This window comes from Gracilinanus agilis, chromosome 3, assembly GCF_016433145.1.
Source record: "Gracilinanus agilis isolate LMUSP501 chromosome 3, AgileGrace, whole genome shotgun sequence".
Taxonomy (NCBI): domain Eukaryota; kingdom Metazoa; phylum Chordata; class Mammalia; order Didelphimorphia; family Didelphidae; genus Gracilinanus; species Gracilinanus agilis.
Genome location: NC_058132.1, coordinates 319127338 through 319153345, shown reverse-complemented (window position 1 = coordinate 319153345; position 26008 = coordinate 319127338). Strand labels below are relative to the sequence as shown.

The following is a 26008-nucleotide window of genomic DNA, read 5'->3' as shown; positions in this document are numbered from 1 at the left end:
TTTCTTTCTTTCTTTCTTTCTTTCTTTCTTTCTTTCTTTCTTTCTTTCTTTCCTTCTTTCCTTCCTTCTTTCCTTCCTTCTTTCTTTCTCTCTCATTCTCTCTTTCTTTTTCTTCATCTCTTCCTCCCTTCCTCCCTTCATTCCCTCCTTCCTTTTTTAAAACCTTATCTTCTGTCTTAGAATCAATAGTGTGTATTGATCCCAAGGCAGAAGAGTGGTAAGGGCTAGGTGAATGGAGATTAAGTACTTGCCCAGCATCATACATCTAGGAAGTGTCTGAGGCCAGATATGAACCCAGGACCTCCCATATCTAGGCCTGTATCTCAGTCCACTGAGTCATCTAGCTGCCCCCCCCCCCCCACCAACTCAACCTTTCCATAAGATGCTATAATATTCCAGAGTCACTTTTCCCCCACACCCTTTCATGCACCCTTTGATTCAGCCAAACTGGATAACTGGACATTCCTCAATCTTATTTTGTCCTCTCTTGCCTCTTTAACTATTGCAATTCTTTTCCAGCAGGGTCCAGTTTAAGTACCCTGAGATTTTCTCTGGTTTTCAGCTAAATGATCTTTCCTATATTTCTAAAAACACATTACTTTCACACTTCCTCTGCCCTTATTAAATTCTGTCTTTTTTTCATATTTGTACATGCAATCCTTGGGGAGCCCCTCCCACAACTTGCAACATGGGTTCTCCAGGACACAGCCACTCCAGGTTCAGGGTTCTCTGTGGGTCCACAGCCCTCACATTATTCTAGCTCAGTGATTCCCAAACTGGGCGCTACCGCCCCCTGGTGGATGCTGCAGCGATCCAGGGAAACTGTGATGGCCACACTTTTTTGTATTACATTCTATTCTGAGTTAAATAGTTTCATAATTTCCAGGGGGCGCTACGTAATATTTTTTTTCTGGAAAGGGGGCAGTAGGCCAAAAAAGTTTGGGAACCACTGTTTTAGCTTATAAGCCTCCAGCAAGGAATGGGTTTACCTTTTTCATAGTCAACCAGAGACACATTTGGCTCAAAGCAAAAGCATTTAATGAAATTGTATTGTATGAAATGTATCAAAAAAAAGTCCCTGATAATCCTGGGGTTCACTCTTCCCCAAATGCACACAGTGTGGGTTTAGAGGGTAGAGACACAGAAGGAGGGAGAGAGAGAGACAGAGACAGAGACAGAGGGAAAGAAAAAGAGAGAGAGACAGAGAGAGACAGAGACAGAGAGACAGAGACAGAGAGAAAGAGAGAGAGAAAAATTAAAAAGAGAGAGGTATACACATACGCAACAGGGGAACTCACAGTATTCACATTTCCAACATTTGCCCTGACTTCTTTGGGCTGGTTTCCTTTCCTGACTTATCTTAGTTTGTACTGGGTGCTGTTGGATGCTGCTTGGCTGGAGTCTTCAATGCCTCCAGGTTCTGACATGGCTGAAATCCCTGGGTAAGGTATTGCTTTTTTAGCCTGCTCTTTCAGAAAATGTAAGCTCCCTTACTGGAAGGCCAGCCTCTCTAGTTATGCTTCATGTGGTTTTGGGGTCATGGATCTCGAGATTAGGAGATTATCATCCTCAAGTGAGATATTCTTGTGAACAAAGAGCAGTCAAATTAATTAGCAGATCCCTTATTTAGGTTTAACCTTTAGACTCTTCCTGAGTTGAGGCATGGTCACTTTGATCAGAGATATTACCTTAATTTATAGTGACTTTCCAGTATATTTCCCAAATTTTCATCTCTTCTGGCTATATCACTAGGTAATTCTTATTTGTTTAAAATCTCTGGTGTTCAGAATACCCCAGTGTTTAAACAGTAAGTTTCTTGGGTTCACTGGAGGGAGGAGAGAGGGAGAAAGAGGGTACAAACTCATTATTTCTGATTATGACTCAGCCAAATTCCTGGCTTTTTCACATGCAAAAGAAGACACTCTCAGTCTGAAAAGATTATTTTTTTGTCTCACACCTTTACATTTTGTAAACACATCCAATCTGTCAGTCTCAAAGAGCATTTATTACGTTCTTACTTGGTTCCATGCCAAGCTTTGGTTATGGGGAGAAAAGCAAAAGACTTAATTCCTGTTCTCAAGGAACTTCCAGTCCAATGAGCCATTAGACTCAAAGTCCACAAAGGACATACCTTACATCTCATTGTCTCCATTATCTGCCACTTCCTTCTTATTTGCCACTCCAAATCTGAAAGGGCTTTTGCCCCACCCTATCTGTGTGTGTGTGTGTGTGTGTGTGTGTGTGTGTGTGTGTGTGTGTGTGTGTTTAAACCCTTACTCTCTGTCTCAATTCCAAGACAGAAGAGCTAGGCAACAGGGCTTAAGTGACTTGCCCAGGAGAGGTCAGATTTGAACCCAGGACCTCCCAATTCCAGGCCTGTTGTTCTATCTACTGTGCCACTTAGCTGCCCCCATCTATCTGTGTTTTTATCCTCCTCGGACCATAAACTACTTATGAACCTGAATTTGTAATTTATCTTCTTTGTATTTCTTTGGATCTTGCTTAATAAATATTTACTTAGCTGAGCTGAAAGTATTTGTTTCAACTTTTGACTCTTGCTTGCATGTACAAGGATTATCTGTAATTCTGAGCAGACGTAAGCTTTTTTTTTTTTTTTTAAACCTTTTCTTCTGTCTTAGAATCAATACTGTGTATTGGTTCTAAGGCAGAAGAGTGGTAAGGGTAAGCAATGGGGGTTAAGTGACTTGCCCAGAGTCACACAGCTAGGAAGTGTCTGAGTCCAGATTTGAACCCAGGACCTCCAATCTCTAGGCCTGGCTCTCAAACCACTGAGCCACCCAGATGCCTCCCCCTCAGACATAAGTTTCTGCTTGCTTCTCCATGGCTCTCAGGAGGCACTGTAAATTCTGTTAAGGGAATAAGATCTCCCGGGGAAACCATAACGAAACTCTCCTTTCCTCTTCCTTCCAATATTGTAATGGATTCCAATACCAAATACAGAAAATTCCAGCATTCTCTATAGCACTGCTTCATCACAGATAATAATAGAGAGTGATCTTTGGGTACTTTACATGTACATACATTCAAATTCTGGCTTGTTCTGATATCTTAAATGGAGAAAGTACAGATAAATTCATGGATAGCGCTGCTTATTCAGCTAAAACCATTTGTTCATTTGAACTAAGTGGACTCAGAAGGGATCTAGGTATTGATCTGTCGTTTAATGAAGGAAAGCAGAACTTTTAGCCCTCTGGCCTGATCACTTTCTCTAAAACCCTCCCAGCCTCTATTCTGGGTTATTGGGTCCAGCCAACTCATGGAAACAATACCTATTGGGATCACCAACATAACTGCCTCTTTCTTCCAAATAAAGGCCAGGAATCCTAGAATCCCTGAAGTGAAAGAGAGTTTCCTGAGGTTTTCTTGTCACCTCTTTTTTGGTAGATGGCTTCCAGGCAGTGAGAAAGCGGGCCTAGAATTAGACACTAGTCTAAAGGAACTAGTTAGATTTGGGGTTGAAAACCTTTTATTGGACTCTGAGAGCCTGTTTGAACTTTAACAAGTCCCGTAATCTCTCTGAATGTTAAATTCTTCACTTGCAAAAAAGGGATAACAATATAGTTGTACCATACACTCATTTTACTGGATCGTAATAAAAAACTTTTATAAACTAAAGGATTCTACATTAATGTATACAATTATTATATTATCTCTATTATACTTTCCAACTCAAAAATCCAGCAAAGATAACATACAAGTCAATCTGGATAATGAAGCTTTGAATTTACAAGTAAGGTATGCCATGCTACACAGTAATGGGATTTAAAATAGACACAAACAAAGTAATAAGCAGACCAGAATTCATTCATCCAAATAAATTTTGTTACCTTCAGAGTGGTCCCCTTAAAATGCTATTCATAGGGCAACTAGGTAATACAATGGACAGAGAGCCAGGTCTGGAGTCCGGAGGACCTGGGTTCAAATCTGATCTCAGATACTTGCTAGCTGTATGATCCTGGGCAAGTCACTTAACTCCAATTGCCTAGCCTCTGCTGCTCTATTTTCTTAGAATGGGTACTAGGCCAGAAAGGAAGGGTTTAAAAAATGAGAAGAAAACTATTCACTCCCTCCAGAGAGGACATTTTGGGACCTCTTCCTAGAATCATAGCCCTAGAGCTGAAAGAGATCTTAAAGAACATCTTGTTAAATTTCCTTATTTTACAGTTGAGGAAACTGAGTCCTAGAGAATTGAGATGACTTATGCAAGGGGACATAGGTAGAAGGTAGATAACAGAGATGATAGGTTTCTAATTATGATTACAAGTTCTGTGTTCTTTCCAGTGGATGACACTATTTTGTTTTGTTTTTAATGCTGTTCAGGTCCAGTTTAACTAATCACCTGATAAAAGCAGTTTCTTTTCTTTGTAGTCCCATATTGTTTCTGACTCTGGTTATTAGCTTAGCTTCATTACCCACTTTCTTCACCAGACTTGGCTCTGATTGAATTTTGACTGTTTCTAAAATTTAAGTCTATCTTGATTATTTGTCTCCATTGGAAAAAAAAAAAGCCAAGAGAATATTCTTCTTCATTCCATGTTTAACTTCTTGAGAGAAGGGACTGTATGACGCTTCATCTTCATATCTGGGCCCCTTGTGCAAAATCTTTTTTATTTTCTTGGTGTAGTAGTCTCCAGATCTATTTATCATCTCTGATAATCTGATAAAGATGGCTTAGTTGATAAGAAGTAAGGACACCAAAAATCTTTTAGCTCATGCTTCCAGCTCTGTCTCTAGGAGCATGGAGTTTATTATATATATTTCAAGACTCATTTCACACAAAAGAACCCCCCCCAAAATTTTGCAGATGCACAGAAGTTACAAATTATGTCATATTAAAACACAAAAGGTCTCATTGGCTTCTGAATAGAACAAGAACAAGGCTGAATTTTGACTGGGTTTATCAGAAAGCCAAGTCGGGGAATATTTTCTCAGAGTTGAAAAGCCCCTGCTAAGGTTTTGGCCTTGGCTGTACCAGGCAGCTGTATTCCTGGCCAAAGGGGAAGAGTGTTAACCTTTTAACTGTTGGTTAGCTGGGAACTTAAAGCTTTTCAATAAGGCCACAATACTTTTCAACAAGAAATCACAAGGACCACAAAAGGGGTCAAAAAAGGAGTCTCAGATTTTTATCTATTCTCTTATTGGCTTCCCACATATTTCTCCCTTTTCTTTAAATTAAAATGATTTATTACACAGGAAAACTTTTAATAATGAAAGGAGTCATCAATTAGTTATAATCATCAGCTATCGTTGGATCTGATAGGATTTACAGATTAAACTGTTTATTTATGGCTCTCTACATAGTAGGAGTAGATTTCATGAGTGTAAGCAATTCTCTGCCTCCATGGAGATAGATCAGCAACTCCTCTGTTACTTGTGTTAAAGACTTTCCTGGGACACTAAGATTAAGTGATTTATTTGTGGTTACAGTTAGTGTCAGAGATAGCACTTGAATTCAGGTTTTCTTTTCTTTGTAAACCCTTGCCTTCTGTCTTAGAATCAACACTGTGAAATTAATTAATTAAGTAAATGAAATAAAATAAAATAAATAAGATAAAAAGAATCGATACTGTGTATTGGTTCCAAGAGAGAAGAGTGCTAAGGGCTAGGCAATGGGGGTGAAGTGACTTGCCCAGGATCACACAGCTCGAAGTGTCTGAGGGCAGATTTGAATCTGTGACCTCCCATCTCTGGGCCTGGCTCTCTATTCACTGAACCACTTATCTGCCCTCCAGTTAAATTTTAAAAGGACTATAATCATCAAAGGCATCTATGATTACAAATTGCCAAATAGCTGTTTATTTGCATTGATTGGAAAAGTTTTCTACCCTGCTTGGAATCACAGGCCTAGGACAAACAAAACAGTCATCCCCATAGGTTTGGGGTCATCTTTGAATTTTAATTAGCTAGTCAAACCCTGCTCTCCACAGTCACTGGGGAAAATAGTAATAGCTTACAAATTCTTAAGGATTTGCTCTACATGGGGTCTACCTTTCCTTCCTGGGTACAACATGGTTCTTTTATGGGCTGAATGGTGCTTCTGTATTTGGGCCTGATAAAGAGATCCTCAGATGATATAAGGACCTGACTGAGTAAGGCTAGGTGAGCACCAAGGACGGATAATGAACATCAGGCCCTCCAATATTTACTACTCAGCTGAGCACCAGTCCCACCTACAGTGCCCAAGCCTAAGTGACCAAGCGAGAAGCTGTGAACTGACTCACACAGCTTCTCCAGCTACTTGGCTTGGGGTTGGGTTAATGGATGGATGTTTATAGTGAGAATAATTATTAATGATGTTGGGTAACGCTGTTGACTGCAGCTTAACTGAAATATTCCCCTTCCCCTTGGATACAAGACTATCAAACTGATCTTTAGAATAATAATAGCCTTTACTTGAATAAGTTCAAAGATTTAATTATAATACCTCAAGGGGTAGGATCAAGGATAAGGAAGATGGTGTTGAGATGGCTAGACTAGATGACAGGTGCTTAAGTTGGATAATCAGTTGTTAATCGAGTTGGCAGCTGGCTGGAGAGGTCCCTTCTCCCTCTTCCACCCTGGTCAGGCCCGGCCATGGCCATGACCAGGTGGAGTGAGGTTTGATGAAGTTCTTCTTGGTGATTAAATGTTTGATATTTCTCCCAGCTCTATTCAGCAATTGATGAATTGATAATCAAGGCAATAGGATACATGTACGGACAGCTGGGTAGTTCAGTGGATTGAGAGTCAGGCCTAAAGACAGGAGGTCCTAGGTTCAAATCCGGCCTCAGACACTTCCCAGCTGTGTGACCCTGGGCAAGTCACTTGACCCCCATTGCCCACCCTTACCACTCTTCCACCAAGGAGCCAACACGTAGAAGTTAAGGATTTAAAAAAAATAAAAATAAAAAAAATAGGATACGGGTACTATAGTAGGTCTATAGGCCTAACCTCCCAACACCTGGATCCCTGTTCTCAAGAATGAGAGCATTGAAAAGATCAGCTCCTCTTTTTATAGTGGTGGCAGCAACTGTCTTTTGCCCCTTGGCTCATGGCATCTGGGTACATTCCAAATTCCATAACTGTCAGTTGTCACTCATGTTGGTCTCCATCTTCTTCTCAGAGGTTGCTATTACAGTTCTCAGAACCCACAAATGGTTCATAATTTCAGGAGGAAGTTCCAGAGTCTGAGCCACCACTAAGTGACATCCTAGGCAGCTCTGTGACCAAGGGCAAGTCTTTTAGCCTCTCTGGGTGTCAGTTCCCCATCTGAAAAATGAGGTGACTGGACTAGATCGCTTCAGAAACCCCGTGGAGTTCTAGCTTTAGAGCTCAATGACCTGGAAATGTCTTCCAAGTTGTGACTAAGGATTTGTAGTTCTAGGACTTATTACCAGAATGGGTGAACGCTTGGTTCTTAGGAAACTGATATAGTTTTCTTCTTCATCAGCATTTTGTCTGTGCCAAATGTGAGAAACCATTCCTGGGTCATCGGCACTATGAGAAGAAGGGCTTGGCATACTGTGAGACGCATTACAACCAGGTAAGCTTGACCCACCTTGGGACTACTGTGTCTTGAGGATACCACTGAGGAACTTTGGATGGTCATCTCTTAGGCTGAATGTGTGGACCTCACGGGGCAGGGTGGCTGAATAAAATCCATTCAGTCATTGCATAAAGATTGACACAACACTTGTTCTGTTCTTTTTGTAAACTTAAAAGAGTTTGTCTATCTTTTTCCTCATTGCCACCAGGATAAAGCATGTGGGTCAACCCTTTTCCTTTGGACCAGCACATTCTATATAACTTATAGCATTAATGAAAGACATAAGAACCCCAAATCCTATTCTAATATCTCACTGTGGCATGGCTAAGTTGCTGAAAACTACCCCAGAAGAGTATAAAATCTTAGAAGATTTTGTGATACTGGAAAAGCTTCAAGTACAGTTTTGCAACAGACAGCATCAATATCTTGAGAATCACCAATAGGCTGGTCACTTGCAATTAATTCTTTGGTCATGGAAACACACCAAACAAAGAAGAATACACGAATGGCCCATAGACCTTTGTGGTCCCTTTTGTCTCTGCAGTGACAGTGACAAGGTGAAGGAAAAGGGAATGTAGGTTGCTTTTTAAGACAGTCAGTAAATATGAAAGTAGTTATTGGTATTCTAAATGTGAGATCCACTCACCAGCGAAAGGACATACTCTTGGAGGAACTGATTCCTATATACCTTGGCATTCTTGTAGTAAAAGAAACCTGAAGACAAAAGGAAAGTGTAGTTAAATGGAGCTGATGGCTCTTCGATTCTCCTTGGAGAAGCAAATAAAGGAATTGGTTTTATTATGTGCCCAAAGGCAACAAGAAGCATCATTTCATGAAATATTTGGTAATATCGTATTGCAGTGCTCATGATAAGTATTTGAAAAAAGGCCACTATGAATATGTATACAGAAAAATAATTTGTTCTTGTTCAGTCATTTTCGACTCTTCATGACCCCTTATGGGGTTTTCTTGGCAAAGACACCAGAGTAGTTTGTCATTTTCTTATCCAGCTCATTATATAGATGGAGAAATTGAGGCCAACTAGTAAGTGTCTGGAAATAGGAAAATGAGTCTTTCTGAACCACCTAGCAGCCTTAGATAAATAAATACAAAATAATTAAAACTTTTATACCTCATGTACCAGAGGATGAAAAAACAGAGAAATTTAGTGAAGAACTTGATAAGACTTTCAAATTAGATCAGTATATACTTTAATATTTGATGTCTTTGTGGTAAAGCTGTATGTGGGAAATGGCAGCAATATCTATATCTATATATCTATATCTATATGAAACTAAGGTTTAGGAGTGAGAAATGAGAGGCCTCTGGCCTCAGTACAGAATCCATTGTCCCTTATTCAGGAGGCCCCCCTCTTACATCATTGACAGTGTCTTCACAAAGAGAACTGGGAGTCCCTAGATATGTAAAGCACCCTGGAAAGTGAAAGATTATATTCTAACAAATAGGGATGATGGGGGAGTCGCTTCTAGGTACAGCCAGTCCAGGGACCTCTTAGAACATAGACCAAAATCAGTACCAGATGAGAAGAAAAACTAAAAACGAGAAGATACGGCATTTGATTCCGGCTTGGCGGAGTATTGGGAGCACAGTAGGCCTCTGTTAAATGCCTGTTGTCTGGACTGACCGGGCAGGTCTCAGCCCTCCGTCTCTTAGGCTGAGGATCAGCCTTCCTGGATCTCTGGACCCAGAGACAGGACTCAGAAAAGGAAGAATAAACAGAAGGCCGACTGCCTTCCAAAGAGCTGTCAAATGGGGATATGATGGACTCGGAGGCCTGGAGTGTGGGACTGGAAAGGGACATAAGAGAGAGCATTCAGGGCACTTCAATGGGAGTGTGAGGAGGATTCTACAGGGCTTCTGTGAAATGTCTACTTCATGGTCCTCGCAGCTGGTGGTTTGGGATCAGGGGAATTCCTTCATCTGCCCCAAATAACTCTCCATTGTGTCTGCTCTGCCCCACAGCTCTTCGGGGATGTCTGCTACAACTGCAGCCACGTGATCGAGGGCGATGGTAAGGCCGGGCCTGTGTCGTCCAGGTGTCCCTCCCTCCCGGCCTCCCCACCTCTCTCTGCACATCTGGCCTCATGGAATCCAGGGGAGGGATCTGGGCCTTCGCCGTTTGGCCTTGACATAATTTCCCTCTGTCTGTGTCCCTTTTGCAGTGGTGTCAGCCCTCAATAAGGCCTGGTGTGTGAACTGCTTCTCCTGCTCCACCTGCAATATTAAACTCACACTGAAGTAAGTCCCTCCGTGCCCCGCTGCCCCTCAGGAGCCCTTGTCTCTGGGGATAGGGATAGGGATGGGGTCTGGGATCTCATCCCCATGGGGCACTCCCAGATGAGGAAGCACCATCTGCCCTTGCACTCTGGCACTCGATTTGAAATCTTAGAGAATTCTCTAGAGCACAGACGTCAGACTCCTAGAGACTCCCGAGTGTGGCCTGAACCAGATTAACATGTCACTGGGAAATAGCTAGCAAAATGAAAATGATGTAACAGAGATGATGTTAGTTTGTGGTTTTCTGAGCTTGACACCACTGCCCTAGAGAACAGGAAAGTTACGGGATTTCCGGGGGTGGGGGCAGAGAGCTGGTATCTATCAGGGGTGGATAAATATTTGTGAGCAATGCCACCTTCTTATAGCATCTACCTGACTTTTTCCTCTCTCCACAAGTCCCTTGGTTGACCTTATTCTCAAAGGACTCTATAGGTTTTGGAGGCCATCAGGGGACCTTATTAAACAAATGTCAACCAGGGGCCAACAGGTCCCATTTTACTTTTTGTTATTCCAGTGGAGTTCCTGAAAGAATGTCAAATAGAGAATAATAATAAAATAACAATAGCTTGTATTTACATAGTATTTTAAATACATAGGTACTTTAAAATTTGCAAAGAGCTTTTCCATATCTTATATAAATGTAAATATATATATATATGTGAAAGCTTTTTGCAAAGAAACTAAGAGTTTAGAAATATTATTTATATTATACATATTATATTATGATTCTATATAACTATGCTACATAATTATATTTTTATATGTATTAAAATATATATGCTTATATATTTTAAACCCTTACTTTCTATCCTAGTAACGACTCTAAGATAGAAAGGGCAAGGGCTAGGCAGTCAGACTTGCTCAGGGTCACACAGCTAGGAGGTATCTGAAGTCATATTTGAACCCAGGTCTTCCCAACTCTAGGCTTGGCTCTCTATTCACTGTGCCACCTAGCTCCTCTGTTTACATGTTTTTTTTTAAATGATGACAATGACTCTGTAAGGTAGATGCTATTATTATTTCCATTTTACAGATGAAGACATTGAGACAGAGAAAAGTTAAATGACTTGCTTAGCTAGTAAGCATCTGAGGCATCTAAACCCAGGTCTTGACTCTAAGTCCGGTGATCTATCATTACACCAAGCTGCCACTCAAAGGCCCGTTGGCCTAGGCCTTGAACAAGCAAGGAGCTACCCTATAAAGTAGCTGAGGGCATAGGAACAGCTGGAAGATGGCAGGTGTCACCCTAGACAAAAGCAGAGGCTATTCTAGAAGCCTTGACCATGAAACACTATATCAATTGAAAGTAAATGAATGAATTCAGTGGGAAAGTTTTCCTGAATTAAAATCCAGAGTGTCTCATGGAACTGATCTTGGAGCTTTGTCCCTAATGGTCAAAACTTTGCTCTTTCTAAAGGAACAAATTTGTGGAGTTTGACATGAAGCCTGTCTGTAAGAAATGCTATGAGAAATTTCCTCTGGAACTGAAGAAAAGGCTGAAGAAACTGTCTGAACTGGCCTCCAGGAAAGCTCATCCCAAGTCTGTGGACTCAAATTCTTTCTGAGGCCTCTGCTTGGATTCTGTCCACAGCATTGAAGGGCTGATCTCTTCTTCCCTGTCTGCTCCTCACCTGTGTTCTTTCTTTCCTCTTCCTTTTCTTCTCCCCTTTCTATTTCTTTTGCTTTCTCCTCTCTTCCCCCTTTCCTCCACATTTGTCATCCTCTTCCTGAAGTCTCTCACACACACCGCCTGGGGCTCTGAAGCACTGAGAGCACTCACTGCAGCAGAACCTGTTGAAGGTTGCAAAAACAGAGGAAAAGAGAGGATCTAGGATGGGGATGAAACCTGTATACCCCACTCCTATAGTCCACTGCTCCTTTGCTACTAAAACAAATCTCTGGCATCCCCCACCTGTAGTTTCTGTGACCCTCTTAGAGTTTTCTAGCCACAACCAGTTTGAATTTGAACCACCCAGTAAATAGGAAAAAAATTAAAATCTCCTTGATGTTTAGAAGTGCTCCAGACACAGTGAGGCCCTCATTTATGGACCTGACTGTGAATCCTTTGGGAGTCACAGCTCTTTTTTTTTTTTTTTTTTCATTTGTTGAGAGATCTTGTGGCTCAATGGGCAATGACCTTCCCATTCCCCTTCTACAAGTTCTCTCTCCCTGGTCTCATTACCATCTCACTGTGTTCTTTTCTTCCTTTAGGGCAAAGTTTCTTGACTTGATTTTAGGACTTTAATGGGAATGGGGAAAAATGGTATCTTTCCTGCCCCATATAATTAGTTTCCTCTGTGATCCTACATATTTTATGCTTTTAAAACCATAATTCTGCAGAGGGGTCTTTAGGTTTCACCAGACCCCCAAAAGGGTCCATGACATAAAAAATATGAAGATCCTCTGCTTTAGGGCCACATGAGACTGTTCAAATATCTTATCCCTATCTATGATGAGGTGGCTTTTTCACTCCCACATGCTTGGCCTCCTTGCAGCTGGTATGGCCCAGTTGGATTTGGTTTAATTAAACAAGTCTTCATTAAGAATGCAGAGTCCTGTGCTAGAGATTATAGTGGGGCCAAGGGAAGGGAAAATGACTGTCTCCTATCTATATATTGCTCTAAAGTCTCCATTACAACATCCGTGGGAGAAGACCTAGTCCTTTCCCTTAAGGAGATCACAATCCAGTTGGGGAAACAAGACTTGAACTCCTAGGGAATTTAGGAAACTGTAATTTCTAACATAGATAAAGAAATGAAGGCTGTAAACCACAGGTGTTCTAGGAATGCAGCAGACCACACCCCTCTGCCCCCCAGAATGGTCAGAAAGAAGGAAGCCGGACCTGGCTGGGCCTGGCAGGATGGATAAGTGTTGGAGAGGTGAAGAAGTAGAGAGCTGATGTTGAAAGTGAAAGGAATAAGAGTGGACCCAGTCTTCAGAAGTGTGCCATGATGAAAGGCTAGGTCATTGGAAATCTGGGTGCCTGGGCCAGAAAAAAAATCATAGTAGGTCCAAAAGATGGCTTTCTTCTATAAGATCATGCTTTAGAGCGGGGAGTTATTGTTAAACTATTCTTACCAGGCCCTTTGCCTGTTCACTTGGCAGGGTCTTAGATGATAAGTGGAAATCTGGGAAGGAAGAAATGAACCAGAGTGAAAATACAGAGTAGATGGAATGAAGAGAACCAACTGTATTCCTTCCCAAATTTCCACTTATCACAGGGAGAAGTTAGATAGTTTATCTTCCCCTGGAATTTCAGTGGCTTTAGCCAGGCCCTACAGTGGGGTGTGAAGCAAGTGAATCTGGCAGGAGGGAGACAGGGAAGAGCAAGAGAAAAGAAGATGATGTCTGTAGGATTGACAGAAACCATCAACTGCCAAGACCTTAGTGAGTACCTCTGTGTCTAGCATTATCCCCAAAGGTTGCTTGCCAGAAGAGAGTGGGAGAATAAATGGACAACCCAAGGATAGACTCATCTGACCCCAAATATGAACCCCCCTGTATTGGGGACAGGGGCCCTTCCCTTTCCCATATAGCTCAGCACCAGGCTATCACAGAGTATCATTAGAGAAAGATAGAGCTGAGGGGGACCTTAGAGATCATCCAATCCAGGCCCTTTGCTTGACAGATGAGTAAAATGAGGCACAGAGAGAGGAAAAACTTGCTTAAGGTTACAAGGGAACTCAAACTCAGGTCTTCTTACTCCAAACCTGGCCCACTTTGCTATATGCCACACTGCCTCACTGTACCGACTTCATGATGAAACTGGCTATCTGAACCTTTTACCTTTTATAATTTAGGATCCCTATTTATTATTATTATTTGCAATTGGACATCACATAGGATGGAAAGAATTCCTATGCACTGAGTCACAAAGCCTAATCTACTTGGAGAACCTAGACTAGCAATGCACATCTCAGCACTTATAGACCGAACACATGAAATGGTTTCTTATTCTTCCTTCCAACCAATTAGGTCAGGATAGCTGTCAGTGGATCGGATTCAGGATCATTTCCTGATAAATGGGTCTTCTCTGGTCAGAGAGAAGACTTGCAGATTCCTCGAATGGTAGATTTAAAGAAGCCTTATGCACCATCTTATTCATCCTCATTTTACAGGTGAGGAAGCTGAGGCCTGGAGAAAGTGAAGTCACTCCTCCAGGATCCCATATCTAGTTAGGACCAGAATCAGGTCTAGAACCCAGGGCTCTTGATTCCCAGTCCACTGTTCTTTCCACTGCACAGCACTGCTGTCATTCATCCTCATGTCTAGATTGGAGTAAGAGAGATTATTAGACACTGAGAAAGGCCATAGCCCAGCCTCATGGATGCTCTTGTGTTGAGGTTGACCTTGTATGAGTGCATGGTCACAAGGATAGCAGAAAGACCATTTCCATCGAGTCCTGGGTGGTAGATCCCTTTGGAAATGTTGGTTTGAGGCTACTGAACCCAAAAGCACTACTGTAATCCTGTATGTATCAGTGTTACCTATCAACCACAATACATGAGATATATTGTAATTCATTTTCATTGCTTTGCACAATAAAGATTTACAAGAATAAAGGTGGTTGTGAACTTGTGAAATAACTGGGAATGACTTGGAGCCTCAGCAGAACGTGATTACTCACCTCCAACTCCAACAAGCACAATAAGTGAAATAGCTTCCAAGAGTCCAGCTGTGGTGATACCTGACTGGTCCTTCCCTAGCAGTGACTTATCCTGAACCCTCTCCCATCCTATAAGAGATGCCTAGTTATGTGAAAGAAGGGGAGAACAACTGGGAGCAAGTGTGGTAGGGAGGAGGGATACCATGTTTTCTATAAAGTTAGTATGGAAAATGGCCCAGAGTTAGCAAGAGGAGAAAAGATCTTGCATGCCTAAGGGAAAAGGGGCTGGATATTCATTTGGGACCAATCCTTTCCCCCTTAGAGCCTAGTCTGGGCAGACAACAAGGCTGAGCTACACAATCTCAACACAAGGAGGCTGAGGATAGCCAATACTGTGGGATCCAGGGGTGGGGAGGACCATCAAAGAGGAATACTGAGAAGAAAAAAGAAAGGTTGAAAGATAAAAAATTCAAGAGGGAAAACCTGAGCAAAAACATGACTCACAAGCAGATAAAACATGAGAGGATCATAGAAGAAAAAAAAGAAGCAAAAAATTCAAAGAGAAGTCAGAATACTCTGAACACATATTATACTTTATAGGAAAGTGAACCCAAATTCTTGTAAGAAATTCCTGAATGATTCAAAAGAGATAAAAATTACAAAGGGATTAGGAATAAATTAGGTAAGAAAGCAATCTCAATACAACAACAACAACAAAAGAAGGGTGCCAAACTTAAATGTGACAATGGATAATAATTTCTCCAGAGTTTTGAAGTAGAGTCAGAGAGAGACAGAGACAGAGACAGAAACACAGACACAGACAGAGACAGACAAGGAGAGACAGATAGACAGAGAAAGAGAGTCAAAGACAGAGACAACAACATATTTGGAACATAAAAATGCAGAAGTGGAAGAAACTGTCAAAAAAGAAGTAAAAAAGCAAACAACTTGAACACCTGCATTTTACATAAGCCAAAACAATTTACTTTGAAGACAATGTGCAAAGGGAAATTAAGGATTGTAGTTCTTCCAGAAGAATAAGACAGATAAAAAAAATCAGAGTACCCTACTGCAAGGGATAATAATGAAACAAACAACTGCCCCCAGAACTTTTGAAAGTAGACAATGAAGCAGTGGTTGACTGAACCTATAGATTGTTGCCAGAGAAAAAACCCCAAGCTTGAAACTCTGTAGCATGTAGTGGTAAAATTTAACAATATCAGAAGCAAACAATACATTTTGCTATTAGCCAGGAGAAAAACATTTAAATATGAAGGAATGTCTATTTGATTAACTCAGGATTATGTTTCAGGGGTGTAAGAGGCATAAATTTAAAAATAGGTGTGTAAGCAGGCTAGGAAAAGCCTTAGCTGGAGGTCATGGACATTCTGAATGGAATACAGGGAAGGAGGAAGTGGCTTGTGCCTGAGAAGGACTCCATGGTGGTTGGGACATAAACTGTTGCTGACCCTGGGAGATCTCAGAGCTAGGGGAGTTGTACCCAGATTCCCTGGGATCCTGAGAGTGGTGAAGGCTTACAGCAGAGGATATTAGACCTGCAGAGCAGCACCGAGTAGGGAAGTGGTTTGTGATCTGGTGGACAGCATTGCAAACTTTCTCTCCCTACCTGGATACCTTGGATCACCTGTTCTGGTGGAGTTGACTCCTGGCATCCTGAAACCATCCCTGGATTAGCCGTGAGATCCCAAGTAGAGCCACGCTCAGATCCTCAGCTAAGCTGACCAAACCTGGCTAGAACCAGGTTGGGAGGAACTTTTCCCTTGTGACTCCAGTACAGCTTTCTTTGGGCCCAGTCTTGCTTAGATCATAGGAGAGTGTATTCAAGTCCTTCCCCTGCCCCTGTGGTTTGCCCTTAGCTTTTAAGTGTAGTAAACCCTATTCCCATCCTTAATCTTAGTTTGTCCTTGATTAAATGTGTTACCTTAATTTATAAACTCCTGCCTTTACTTTGCTGATTACCAAAGGCCTAGTCTTGGTGCTTCAGAGTGGCAGTTGGACTTAACAGCCAATTCAGTAACAGACACTCCTTTGCTGTTAAACTTTAGTCCCTACTTGTGGGCCCCTTCCTGTCATTCCTCTCTCTCACACCCACCTGGACCCATATTTACTGTTCAAGTCACCTTTCCCTGGTTTTTCCCTTAACAGGGGTGAGAAATCAAAGAAGAAAATGAGATAGTATATTTCAAAAACCAAAGGAGTTCAAGCCAGAACCCAAAATAACATGTAACAAAATGGAAAAATAAGAGGGACTTTGAACCCAAGAGGCATTTCTGCAAAAATACCATGGGGGTGATGAGAATATTTGATTAACAAATATCTTCCAAACAAAAACAGGTAACTAACATAAGTAGCTAACATTTATATAGCATTTTAAGGTTTGCAACACACTGTCTATATAATCTCATTTCATTCTTGGAACAAACCTGTGAGATAGGTGTAATTATTATTCCTATTCTATAGTTGAGGCTGGAAGAGGGTGATTTGCCCACTCTTATAAGGCTAATTAGTTCCCAAGGCAAGCACAAACTCAGGTCTTCCTGATTCCACATCCAGCCCTTTATCCATTAGACCACCTAGATGCACAATTATCAAGAAAGGATTGGGAAAGGCCTGGGGGAGGGGTCTCAGGTTAGAAGGGGAAAGGAAAGGGTACTACTAAAGACATTCCCATGGTGGTGGTGGGGAGGGAGGTATATGTCTGTGGTAAGAATCAACAGGGGCTAAGAATCATCTAGGGGAAATTTGCACATTAGGAGACCACTTCCCTAAGAAGGTTTTTTTTTTTTTTTTAAAGAAAGTGTTGTACTTCCTAGGACTATATATAATCCCAAGAGAGTGGACATACGAGTCCTTAAGGTCAGGCAGCTACCAGGGTCTTAGGGATGAGTTTAGAATTAGAGTTAGGATAACCTGGTCTTAGAAATGATGTGGTTAGGACAAAGGATGGGAGTAGACCTCATAACTCAAGACATTAATTGACTCCCATCATTTGTTTCCATTTAATGTTATTTCCCTCATCAATTGCTATTTTAAGAATGAGACATAGTAGAAAAGATGGTATAAGATCTCTAAATGCAATAATAAAAATGGAATGGAGAGAATATATTACTTGAGAAGGTATGGCCTCATGACATAAAGCATAAAGAAAAATTAGGTAAGGTATATAGCCCATATACTGGAGAGTAGAATTCATAATAAAGAGAAAGAAAAATGAGGGCAAAGCAAAGGAAAATGGTGCCACATTGGGAAACGGTACCAAAAAAAAGAGAATGTTATCTGAAGTTAGAAATTGGATAGAAGTAGAGAAGGAAGATTTTGAATCAGGTACTTAGCTCAACAGGGAAAGAGAAAGAAATGAAGAGTAGAAATAGATTTTTTTAAAAAGAAAGAAAAATGAACAATTTAAATTAAATCAAGGAACTTAGGGTAAGGTAAGTAAATAGGAGTGGGATAGGGGTGTGCTACTGGAATAGACTAGCATCAAAATAACATAAGAAACTAATCATTGAAGCAAAATGCTAACTTAAAAGAAAAAGATGATTAAATCAATACAAAATAAATAAATATAGGAAAAGACAAGCCTAACAATACTAACCTCAAATGTAAATGACTAAAAAAAATTAAACAATAAAATGGATAAAACAAAGACCAACAATTTGTTACATAAAAAAAACACATCTAAAAATTAAAAGTACATAGAAAATGATCAGAAGAGGCTGGAACATTTACTATGCAGCAGGTGAGTTAAAAAAAGTAAGCATTGCAATTATGCTCAAAGAAAAAATAAAAATGCCTAAAGTCAAGGGAGATCAACAGGAAAACCATATTATACTTAAAGGTGCCACAATAGACAATGAAACATTATCAGTACTAAACATATATGCACTGAATGGGATAGCAGGATAGACTCATTAAGGAAAAGTTAACCAAATTGCAAAAAATCATAGACATCAACACAATATAGATTTTAATGTTCCTCTCTCAGAACTAACATAATCTTAACAGTAAGATAAATAAAAAGAAAAATGTAAAAATTAAGCAAACTGTTGAGGTTATATTGGAAAAATTCATGGAATCTTGTGAATGAGACCATTAAAGAATATGTGTATTTCTCAGCTTTACATAATATCTTTACAAAAACTTAAACATGTGGTAAAATGCAAAGCACCAAAAATGGAGACAAAATATTATGGCTTCAGGGATTTGAGTGAGAAGAAATCACAAAGACAGAATTAAGAGTTTATTCAAATTTAATTCAATTAGGCACATTTCTCCCATCTCCCTTCTTTTTAGAACCCTTACTTCTCTCATAGAATCAATACTAAGGACTGCTTCCAAGGCAGAAGAGCAGTAAGGACTAGGGAATGGAGGTTAAGTGACTTGCCCAGGGTCACACAGCTTGGAAGTGTCTGAGGCCAGATTTGCACCCAGGACTTCCCATCTCTAAGCCTGGCTCTCAATCCACTGAGTCACCTATAGCAGGCCCAGGAAGCTATTTTGAGAGGTTATAAGAGCTATAGTTACTTGAATAGAGTGAGGTGGATAAATAAAAGACAAATTGTGGAGGAAGTCAAAACGTCATGGTGCCTGGTTGGATAAAGGGAATAAATGAGAAGAAAGAACTGAGGACGAAGCTGAGGATGTATGTGGCAGTGCCTCGAGAGCTGGTCATGCCCCCAAGAGAAATGGGCATACTTGGAGTACAGTTGGGTGTAACGGGGAGGGTCATATTTTGGTCTTTCTGAGAGGTCCTAGGAAGCTTCCAGATGGCAGGCAGCATCCTCCCGAGCACCAGCCTGGCTCCCGGGATCCCCTGGCTGCCTCTCCCTCATCCCTGGGGCAGCTCTTTTCCCTGGTCACTCCACCTCCACCCTCAGGCTCCATCTCAGGCCAGGCTTCACTATGTGCTGCTCCCCCTGGCTAAGGCTCTGCCTGGGGCAGGTCCCTCCTGTGATGAAGAACTTGGGTTTCTCTGTGGGGATGACACTCCCCGTCCATCAAGCGAGGCTTGCACAGAGGGATGGCGTGACCTCCACCCAAGTCCCGTCTCAGTCTGAGGCTGGAGAGCTCTTCTGCTTGTTTACGGTACTCATGAGCAGCTGCACGTAGGAGGTCAGCAGGTCATCCATCTTATAGCCCTGGAATGGAGGACACAGAGGGGAGCAGGAGGGTCAGAGTGGTCAGTGGGGGACAGTGCGGTGCTCCCCAGAGCTCCAGGAACCAGGAAGGGGAAGGGGCAAACATTCATACAGTGCCTACTAGATGCCCAGCATTCTACCAAGGGCTTTACAAATAGCATCTTCATTTTACAGAGGAGGAAACTGAGGCAGGCAGGGGTTAAGCAACTTGTCCAAGGTCATTCAGTAAGTGTCTAAAGTCAGATATGAACTCAGGTTTTTTTACTTCAAGCCTAGTGATCTAGCCACTACACTTACTAGCTGTCTGAGGCAGATCAGTCATGCAACAAACACCAAGTAGGAGCTTAACATATATTTTGTGTGTGTGTGTGTGTGTGTGTGTGTGTGTGTGTGTGTGTAAAATATGTTATTATATATATTTATATGTGGTATATATAGTATAGTGTGTATATTGATATATATTGATACATAGTATATACTAACATATGGTATATATTATGTATATTAATATATAGTAAATATGGTATTATATTGCACATATTGTATTTTAATATATTGTATATATAATGTATATTAATATATGTGATATATAGTATATATTAATATATGTGCCATATATTAATATATTATGAAAGATATATAGAATATATATGAATATAGTGTATATAGTCTATTGTTAGGAGCCAAGACTATAAAATAAAAATAGTAACCCTTCAAGAACGATATGGATTATGAGCCCCGCATGGGCGGAGGCATAGCTGCAAAACGTCCTTCAGACTTTCCACATAACTGCGTGTTCTTTTTCCACGTTCCTGCTTCGTAACTACTTGTTCCTTTCTCCTTTCATCCCGACCGCCAACCCCCTCACCCTGAACATATATATTCTTGTCCTTTACCAGCAATAAACGGGCCATGTTCCATTAGACTTCCTTGTCTTCTTGCGTGCATGGTTCCCCTCCCTCCCCCTATGGTCTTTCAGGTGGCTGTTTCCCGAACACCCCATAGTTGAATCCGGCTGGTTCCGGATGGTCTATATTAATATATAGTATTATATATTGTGTATATTAATATATTGTGCATAATAATATATGGCATATATTAATATATGTTGCACATATCATATATATGTGGTATATATATACTATATATAATATATTATATAGGCTATGTTATATAGTTTATATATTATATATACTATATATTAATATGATATATTGTATATGTAGTGCATATTTATATATTATATGCATAAGATATGTACATATGCTATATATTAACATATAGTATATATTTATATATTTTGAATATATTGTATTAGGTGTATTGGGCACTGAGGATGAAGAAAAGAAACATACATTGTTTGTGTTGATGGAGCTTTCAGACTAGTATAGGAATAAGAAGCAGACACATGACATCTAGGTGATACAACAAATAAAGCACTGGACTTGTAGCCAGAAAGACTTGGGTTCAAATCCTGCCTCAGATACTGACTAGCTATGTGACCCTGAACAAGTCATTTAAATTCCCTCAAACTCAGTTTCCGCATCTGTCAAATGGGGATAACAATAGCATCTACCTGTCTCAAGGTGTTGTGAGGATCAGATGAGGTAACATTTGTAAAGTGCTTTATAAACCTTATGTGCTATATCAACACCAGCTATTTTTCTACAAAAGTGTCTCAAGGACCCCCAGGACCCCCGAGACAACACTTGAGAGCCAGTGCCTCTACCACTGTCAGGATGTGACAAGTTCTTAGCACATAACAGGTGTTTGCTAAAGGTTTGTTGAGTGGATGGAGGGAGAAATGAGAATGAGTGGGATCTTTGAAATTTTCGGGACATTTTTGCCTGTGGCTTTTCCTCCTTCACCAGCCTTTTCTCCAAGTGAACGATTTGATGGTAGGACCAGGTAGAAGTGAATTCTTTCTCTTTTTTCCTAGTAGAAACGAAGCCAAAGCATCTTTCCCCCCAATGTTCTCCCCTCTCTTCCCTGTCCCTCCAGAGCCCCCAGTGTTCCGAAGGTCCCTTGGGTGCCCAGCCCCGGCTCACCAGGGAGGTCTCACACAGCAGCCGGTTTCCCTTCATGAGATTCCCAAGCACCAGGTGGAAGTAGGTGCTCCCACTGCTCCAGCTGGAGATTTTGCTGAAGGGGTAGGTGTTAAGGACCTCCTGCAGGTAGAGGTAAGGAACAGAGGAAAGAAATTCAAGGAGTTGAGAGGCAAAGGAGAAGGGGTCTGGGACAAAGGTGGAGGGATGACTAAGAAGCTTAAGTAAAAGTTTGGGGGAGGCGGCTAGATGGATCAGTAGATTGAGAATCAGGCTTAGAGATGGGAAGTTCAAATCTGGCCTCAGACACGTCTTAGCTGTGTGACCCTGGGCAAGTCACTTCACCCCCATTGCCTGGTCCTTACCACTCTTCTGCCTTGGAACCAATACATAGTACTGATCCTAAGATGGAAGGTAAAGGGTTTTAAAAATAAATTGAAATGGCAGTCAGGGAGCTGTCTCTGCCACCATCTCCCACTGGGTGTCTTTGGTCTGGCATTGGATCCGTCTGACTGAATTAAAGTCCATCTTGCAGAGGGCTAACAGGAGAAGGTGCCCCCTGCATCTCTCCTGAGCCAGAGCCTTGGAGAGGGTCCCCTCCACTATTCCCCCATCCCTTCTCTCTTCCTTCCAGCACCCCTAGCCCTGGACATCCCTGCTCCTGCCCTAGGAAGGCCCAGCCTGGGCTCTCCTCCCATCTCCCCTCCCCAGGCCTGGCCCCGGGAGGGTCTCTGACCTTGGTCTTGGGGTGGATGAGCTGCAGTCCGCGCTTGTTGATGGCAATGAGGATGATGTCTGGGTAGGCCGGCTCTGAGCTTTGCTGGAGCGGAGAGATGAAGAAGGAAACGGACGTTACTGACGTTCCTCCCGCCGTCCCGCAGACGGGGAACGCCAGCTGTCCGGGAAAGAGTTGGGGACGAGGCGGGCCCGCTTTGTGCTGCTGGCCCCCAGCGCGGGGTGGGGGTGGGGCGGGGACTAGTCCCCGGAGTCCCTCCGGTCGGGTGGCTGCCGAGAGAAGGAAGAGCTGAGAAGGAAGAGCTAACTCTGCTTTTTCTCCCCCTGCACCCCCACCTCCAGGGACACCCAGGAACAGAGCGGGCACAGCCGCCTTCTCAGGCAGGCGGAGGGGCACAGACACACGGACACCACAGACACACGCACGCACATAAACGGCGAGAACTTTCTCCAAACCGGATGTGTCTCTGTGGGAAACGGGACAAAGAGTCTCAGATTAGAAACTGGGGAGGCCGGTGTGTCCCTTAGGGTAAAGCCTTGGGGTTTGAGGGGCCCGTGTGACTTTAGGGAAGTCAGGCTCGTTGGGCCTCAGTCTAAGGCCTTTTCCAGTTCTTAATTTTAGAATCCGTGTAATAACATGTGACTCCGGGTGACTGACTTCACTTCCCAAGCACCAGTTAATGGAGATAATCATTCTTTCTAAATTTTTAAAAATTTAATTATTTTTTAAAAACGATTACATGTAATAACAAATTTCCACTTAAGTTTTCTGAAGTTCTATGATCAAACATGTCTCTCTTCTTCCTTCCCTTCCCTCTCTTGGAGCTGGCAAGCCATTCCATCTGGGTTACGTGTATTATGGGGATAATAATTCATGGACCAACTTCCTCACTATTGTGGGGGGGAAAGCCCTTTACAAGTGAATTATCATTATTATAATATTCGAATATTTTGATATTTGATTTATATGTCTTTATATTATTTATATACACATATGTAAATTATATATTTATTATTTAACAACATAATAACACACTATATTATGATTATCATTTAATATTAAAATTATTACAAATACTTAGCACTGTTCCTTGCACAGAGGTGTCAATCAATCAACAGTCAATCAACAAGAATTTATTGAGCCCTTAGGTGCTGGGCACTGTGCTAAGTGCTGGGGGTATAAAGAAAGTTAAAAAAAACACTGGCTGTCCTTAGGAATGGGAACAATAATATGCAAATAACTAGGTACCTACTGGAGACGGTAATCTGAAAAAGAAAAAGCATTAGCAGCTGGGGAAGATGCTTATCCATCAATTTTTTTCTTTTTTTCTTTTTAAACCCTTACCTTCTGTTATAGAATCAATACTAAGTGTCACTTCTAAGGCAGAAGAGCAGGAAGGGCTAGGCAGTTTGGACAAAGTAACTTGCCCAGGGTCACACAGTTAGGAAATATCTACCTAGCTTCCCCTATCAATTATTATTATTATTATCATTATCATTATTATTATTTAAAACCCTTACCTTCTGTCTTGGAATCAATACTGTGTATCAGTGCCAAGGCAGAAGAGTGGTAAGGGCTAGGCAATGGGGGGTAAATGACTTTCCCAGGTCACACAGCTAGGAAATATCTACCTAGTTTCCCCCACCAATTATTATTATTATTGTTATTGTTTTTTATTATTATTAAAAACTCTTACCTTCTGTCTTAGAATCTGTGTGCCCAGGGTCACAGAGCTAGGAAGTATCTGAGGCTGAATTTGAATCCAGGACCTCTCAGGTTCTCTCTAGATCTGGCTCTTCATCCTTAGAGTGACCTAGCTGCCCCCCACCAATTATTTTTTCAAAGAATGAGATTCTGTACTGGGAGAGCCAAGATTGGTGGGGTCTGAAGCAGAACCTACCTTCACCTCAAAGAAAGCAGAGCCAAAGGTAGGCCACCGGTAAATCATTTTCAGGAAGGCTACCTTGGCTTCATCGACTGTCTTCTTTTCATAGTTAAGGTAAGCAGCAAAGATATTCTGTAAAAGAAGGGGATGGAGGGATGTAAGCATGAGTAACTGCAAACTACTTATGCAGAGCCTGGAGAGGATATCTAACCCATGTTAATAAATTTGACAGCAAAATTCCTTCTCATGACTGTTCTTTAAAGAAGAATTGCATGTTATTAAACAACCAAGTGAAAAATTGTTCCAAATGACTAATAATAAGGGAAATACAAATAAAAATAATTCTGGGGTTTTACCTCAAGCTCAGCAACTTGACAAAGATGTCTAAAAAATAGAATAATAAATGCTGAAAGAAAAACACTCCTGGTATACTTTGATTTGATCCCACCATTTTGCAAAGCAATCTGGAATTATAATTAAAAAAAAAAAAAGCAGCCAAGGCTATTTTTTTTAACCCAGGAATCTGATCACTAAGCATATACTCCAAAGAGGACAAGGATAGAGAAAAGGGCCTTATATACCTAGTATATTCCTAGAAGGACTTTTTGCAAAGAACTAGAAACAAAGTAGATATCCCTTAATTAGAGAATGGCCCCAAAAGTGTAACAGGATATTACTGCACTATTAAAAAAAGATGAAAAAGAAGAATTCAGAGGTGTGTGAATTTTTGCGAAGCAAAACCAGGAAAATCATATACATGGTGCATACAATAATGTAAATGGAAACCACCATCACCAACGATAGAACCTTGAATGCTGACAAATTGTAATAGATAAATTTGACTGAAGAAAGAGATAAGAAAATGGACATTTTCTCCCTTCTTTGCAGATGGGGGAGGTCTATGGACGTAGAACACTGCAAATACTGGTAGCCTCGGTTAATGTGTTGGTAAGTTTTATTGAACTGATTTCCTTTCTTTCTTCCTCCCTCCTTTCCTTCATCATTTCTCCCTCCCTCTCTCCCTTCCTTCTTTCTTTCCTTCTTTCCTTCCTTTGTTCCTCCCTTCCTTCCTTCCTTCCCTTTCTTATAAAGAGTGATTCTCTGGGTAGGGAAGGGGAGAGGTATATGTTTAGAGATAAAGAGCAATATATAAAAACATATTCTTAAGATTACATTTGTTTATAGACCAACAGCTATTTGGTACAGTTGAAAGAATACTGGATGGGAAGTCAGGAAGTGTGAAGTCCTATGTTCAAATCCACGACTTGACTTATTAGTGGTAAGTCTTTTAATTTTTTGAGCCTCCATTTTCTCATCTGTAAAAGAGGGATGATAATTCTTTCACTAGCTCCCTTCTTATTAAGGAAATTGCTTCATAGACCTTTAAGGGGTCTATCAATCTGAGTAAATATTACTTGATTGAGTAATAATGTGTGTGCGTGCATATCTAGAGGGGTTGTCTGGGGAGGTTTAAGGCTAACATATGAACATTCCTTGCTTCTTGATGAAGAAAAAGCATCTTGGAATGAGTAATATAAGTCAATGGGAAAGTAAGATTCAATTTATTGAATCTTTGGGAAATGAGGGAAAATATATTTTGAATAGGAGATATACAGAGAGAGAGAGAGAGAGAGAGAGAGAGAGAGAGAGAGAGAGAGAGAGAGAAAGAGAGAGAGAGAGAAAGAGAGAGAGAGAAAGAGAGAGAGAGAGAGAGAGAGAAAGAGAGAGAGAGA

At 41.2% G+C, this 26008-nt stretch overlaps 2 protein-coding genes across 2 annotated transcripts in view; one reads left to right on the top strand and one right to left on the bottom strand.

Annotated features, from left to right (window-relative positions):
* Positions 1-14406, top strand: part of LIMS2 (LIM zinc finger domain containing 2) — a 60233-nt gene extending 45827 nt beyond the window's left edge. Inside the window, exons 7-10 of the mRNA XM_044669968.1 lie at positions 7451-7543; positions 9530-9578; positions 9730-9805; positions 11262-14406. Of these exons, the coding sequence (XP_044525903.1) occupies positions 7451-7543; positions 9530-9578; positions 9730-9805; positions 11262-11409 (366 nt within the window). The 3' untranslated portion in view covers positions 11410-14406. The remainder of the gene's footprint in view (positions 1-7450; positions 7544-9529; positions 9579-9729; positions 9806-11261) is intronic.
* A 4470-nt stretch (positions 14407-18876) lies between these two features.
* The window catches only part of MYO7B (myosin VIIB), a 155604-nt gene continuing 148472 nt past the window's right edge, over positions 18877-26008 (bottom strand). Inside the window, exons 43-46 of the mRNA XM_044669144.1 lie at positions 24291-24407; positions 22391-22474; positions 21658-21777; positions 18877-19609 (exon numbers count right to left, since the gene is read on the bottom strand). Coding sequence (XP_044525079.1) covers positions 19520-19609; positions 21658-21777; positions 22391-22474; positions 24291-24407 — 411 coding nt within the window. The 3' untranslated portion in view covers positions 18877-19519. The remainder of the gene's footprint in view (positions 19610-21657; positions 21778-22390; positions 22475-24290; positions 24408-26008) is intronic.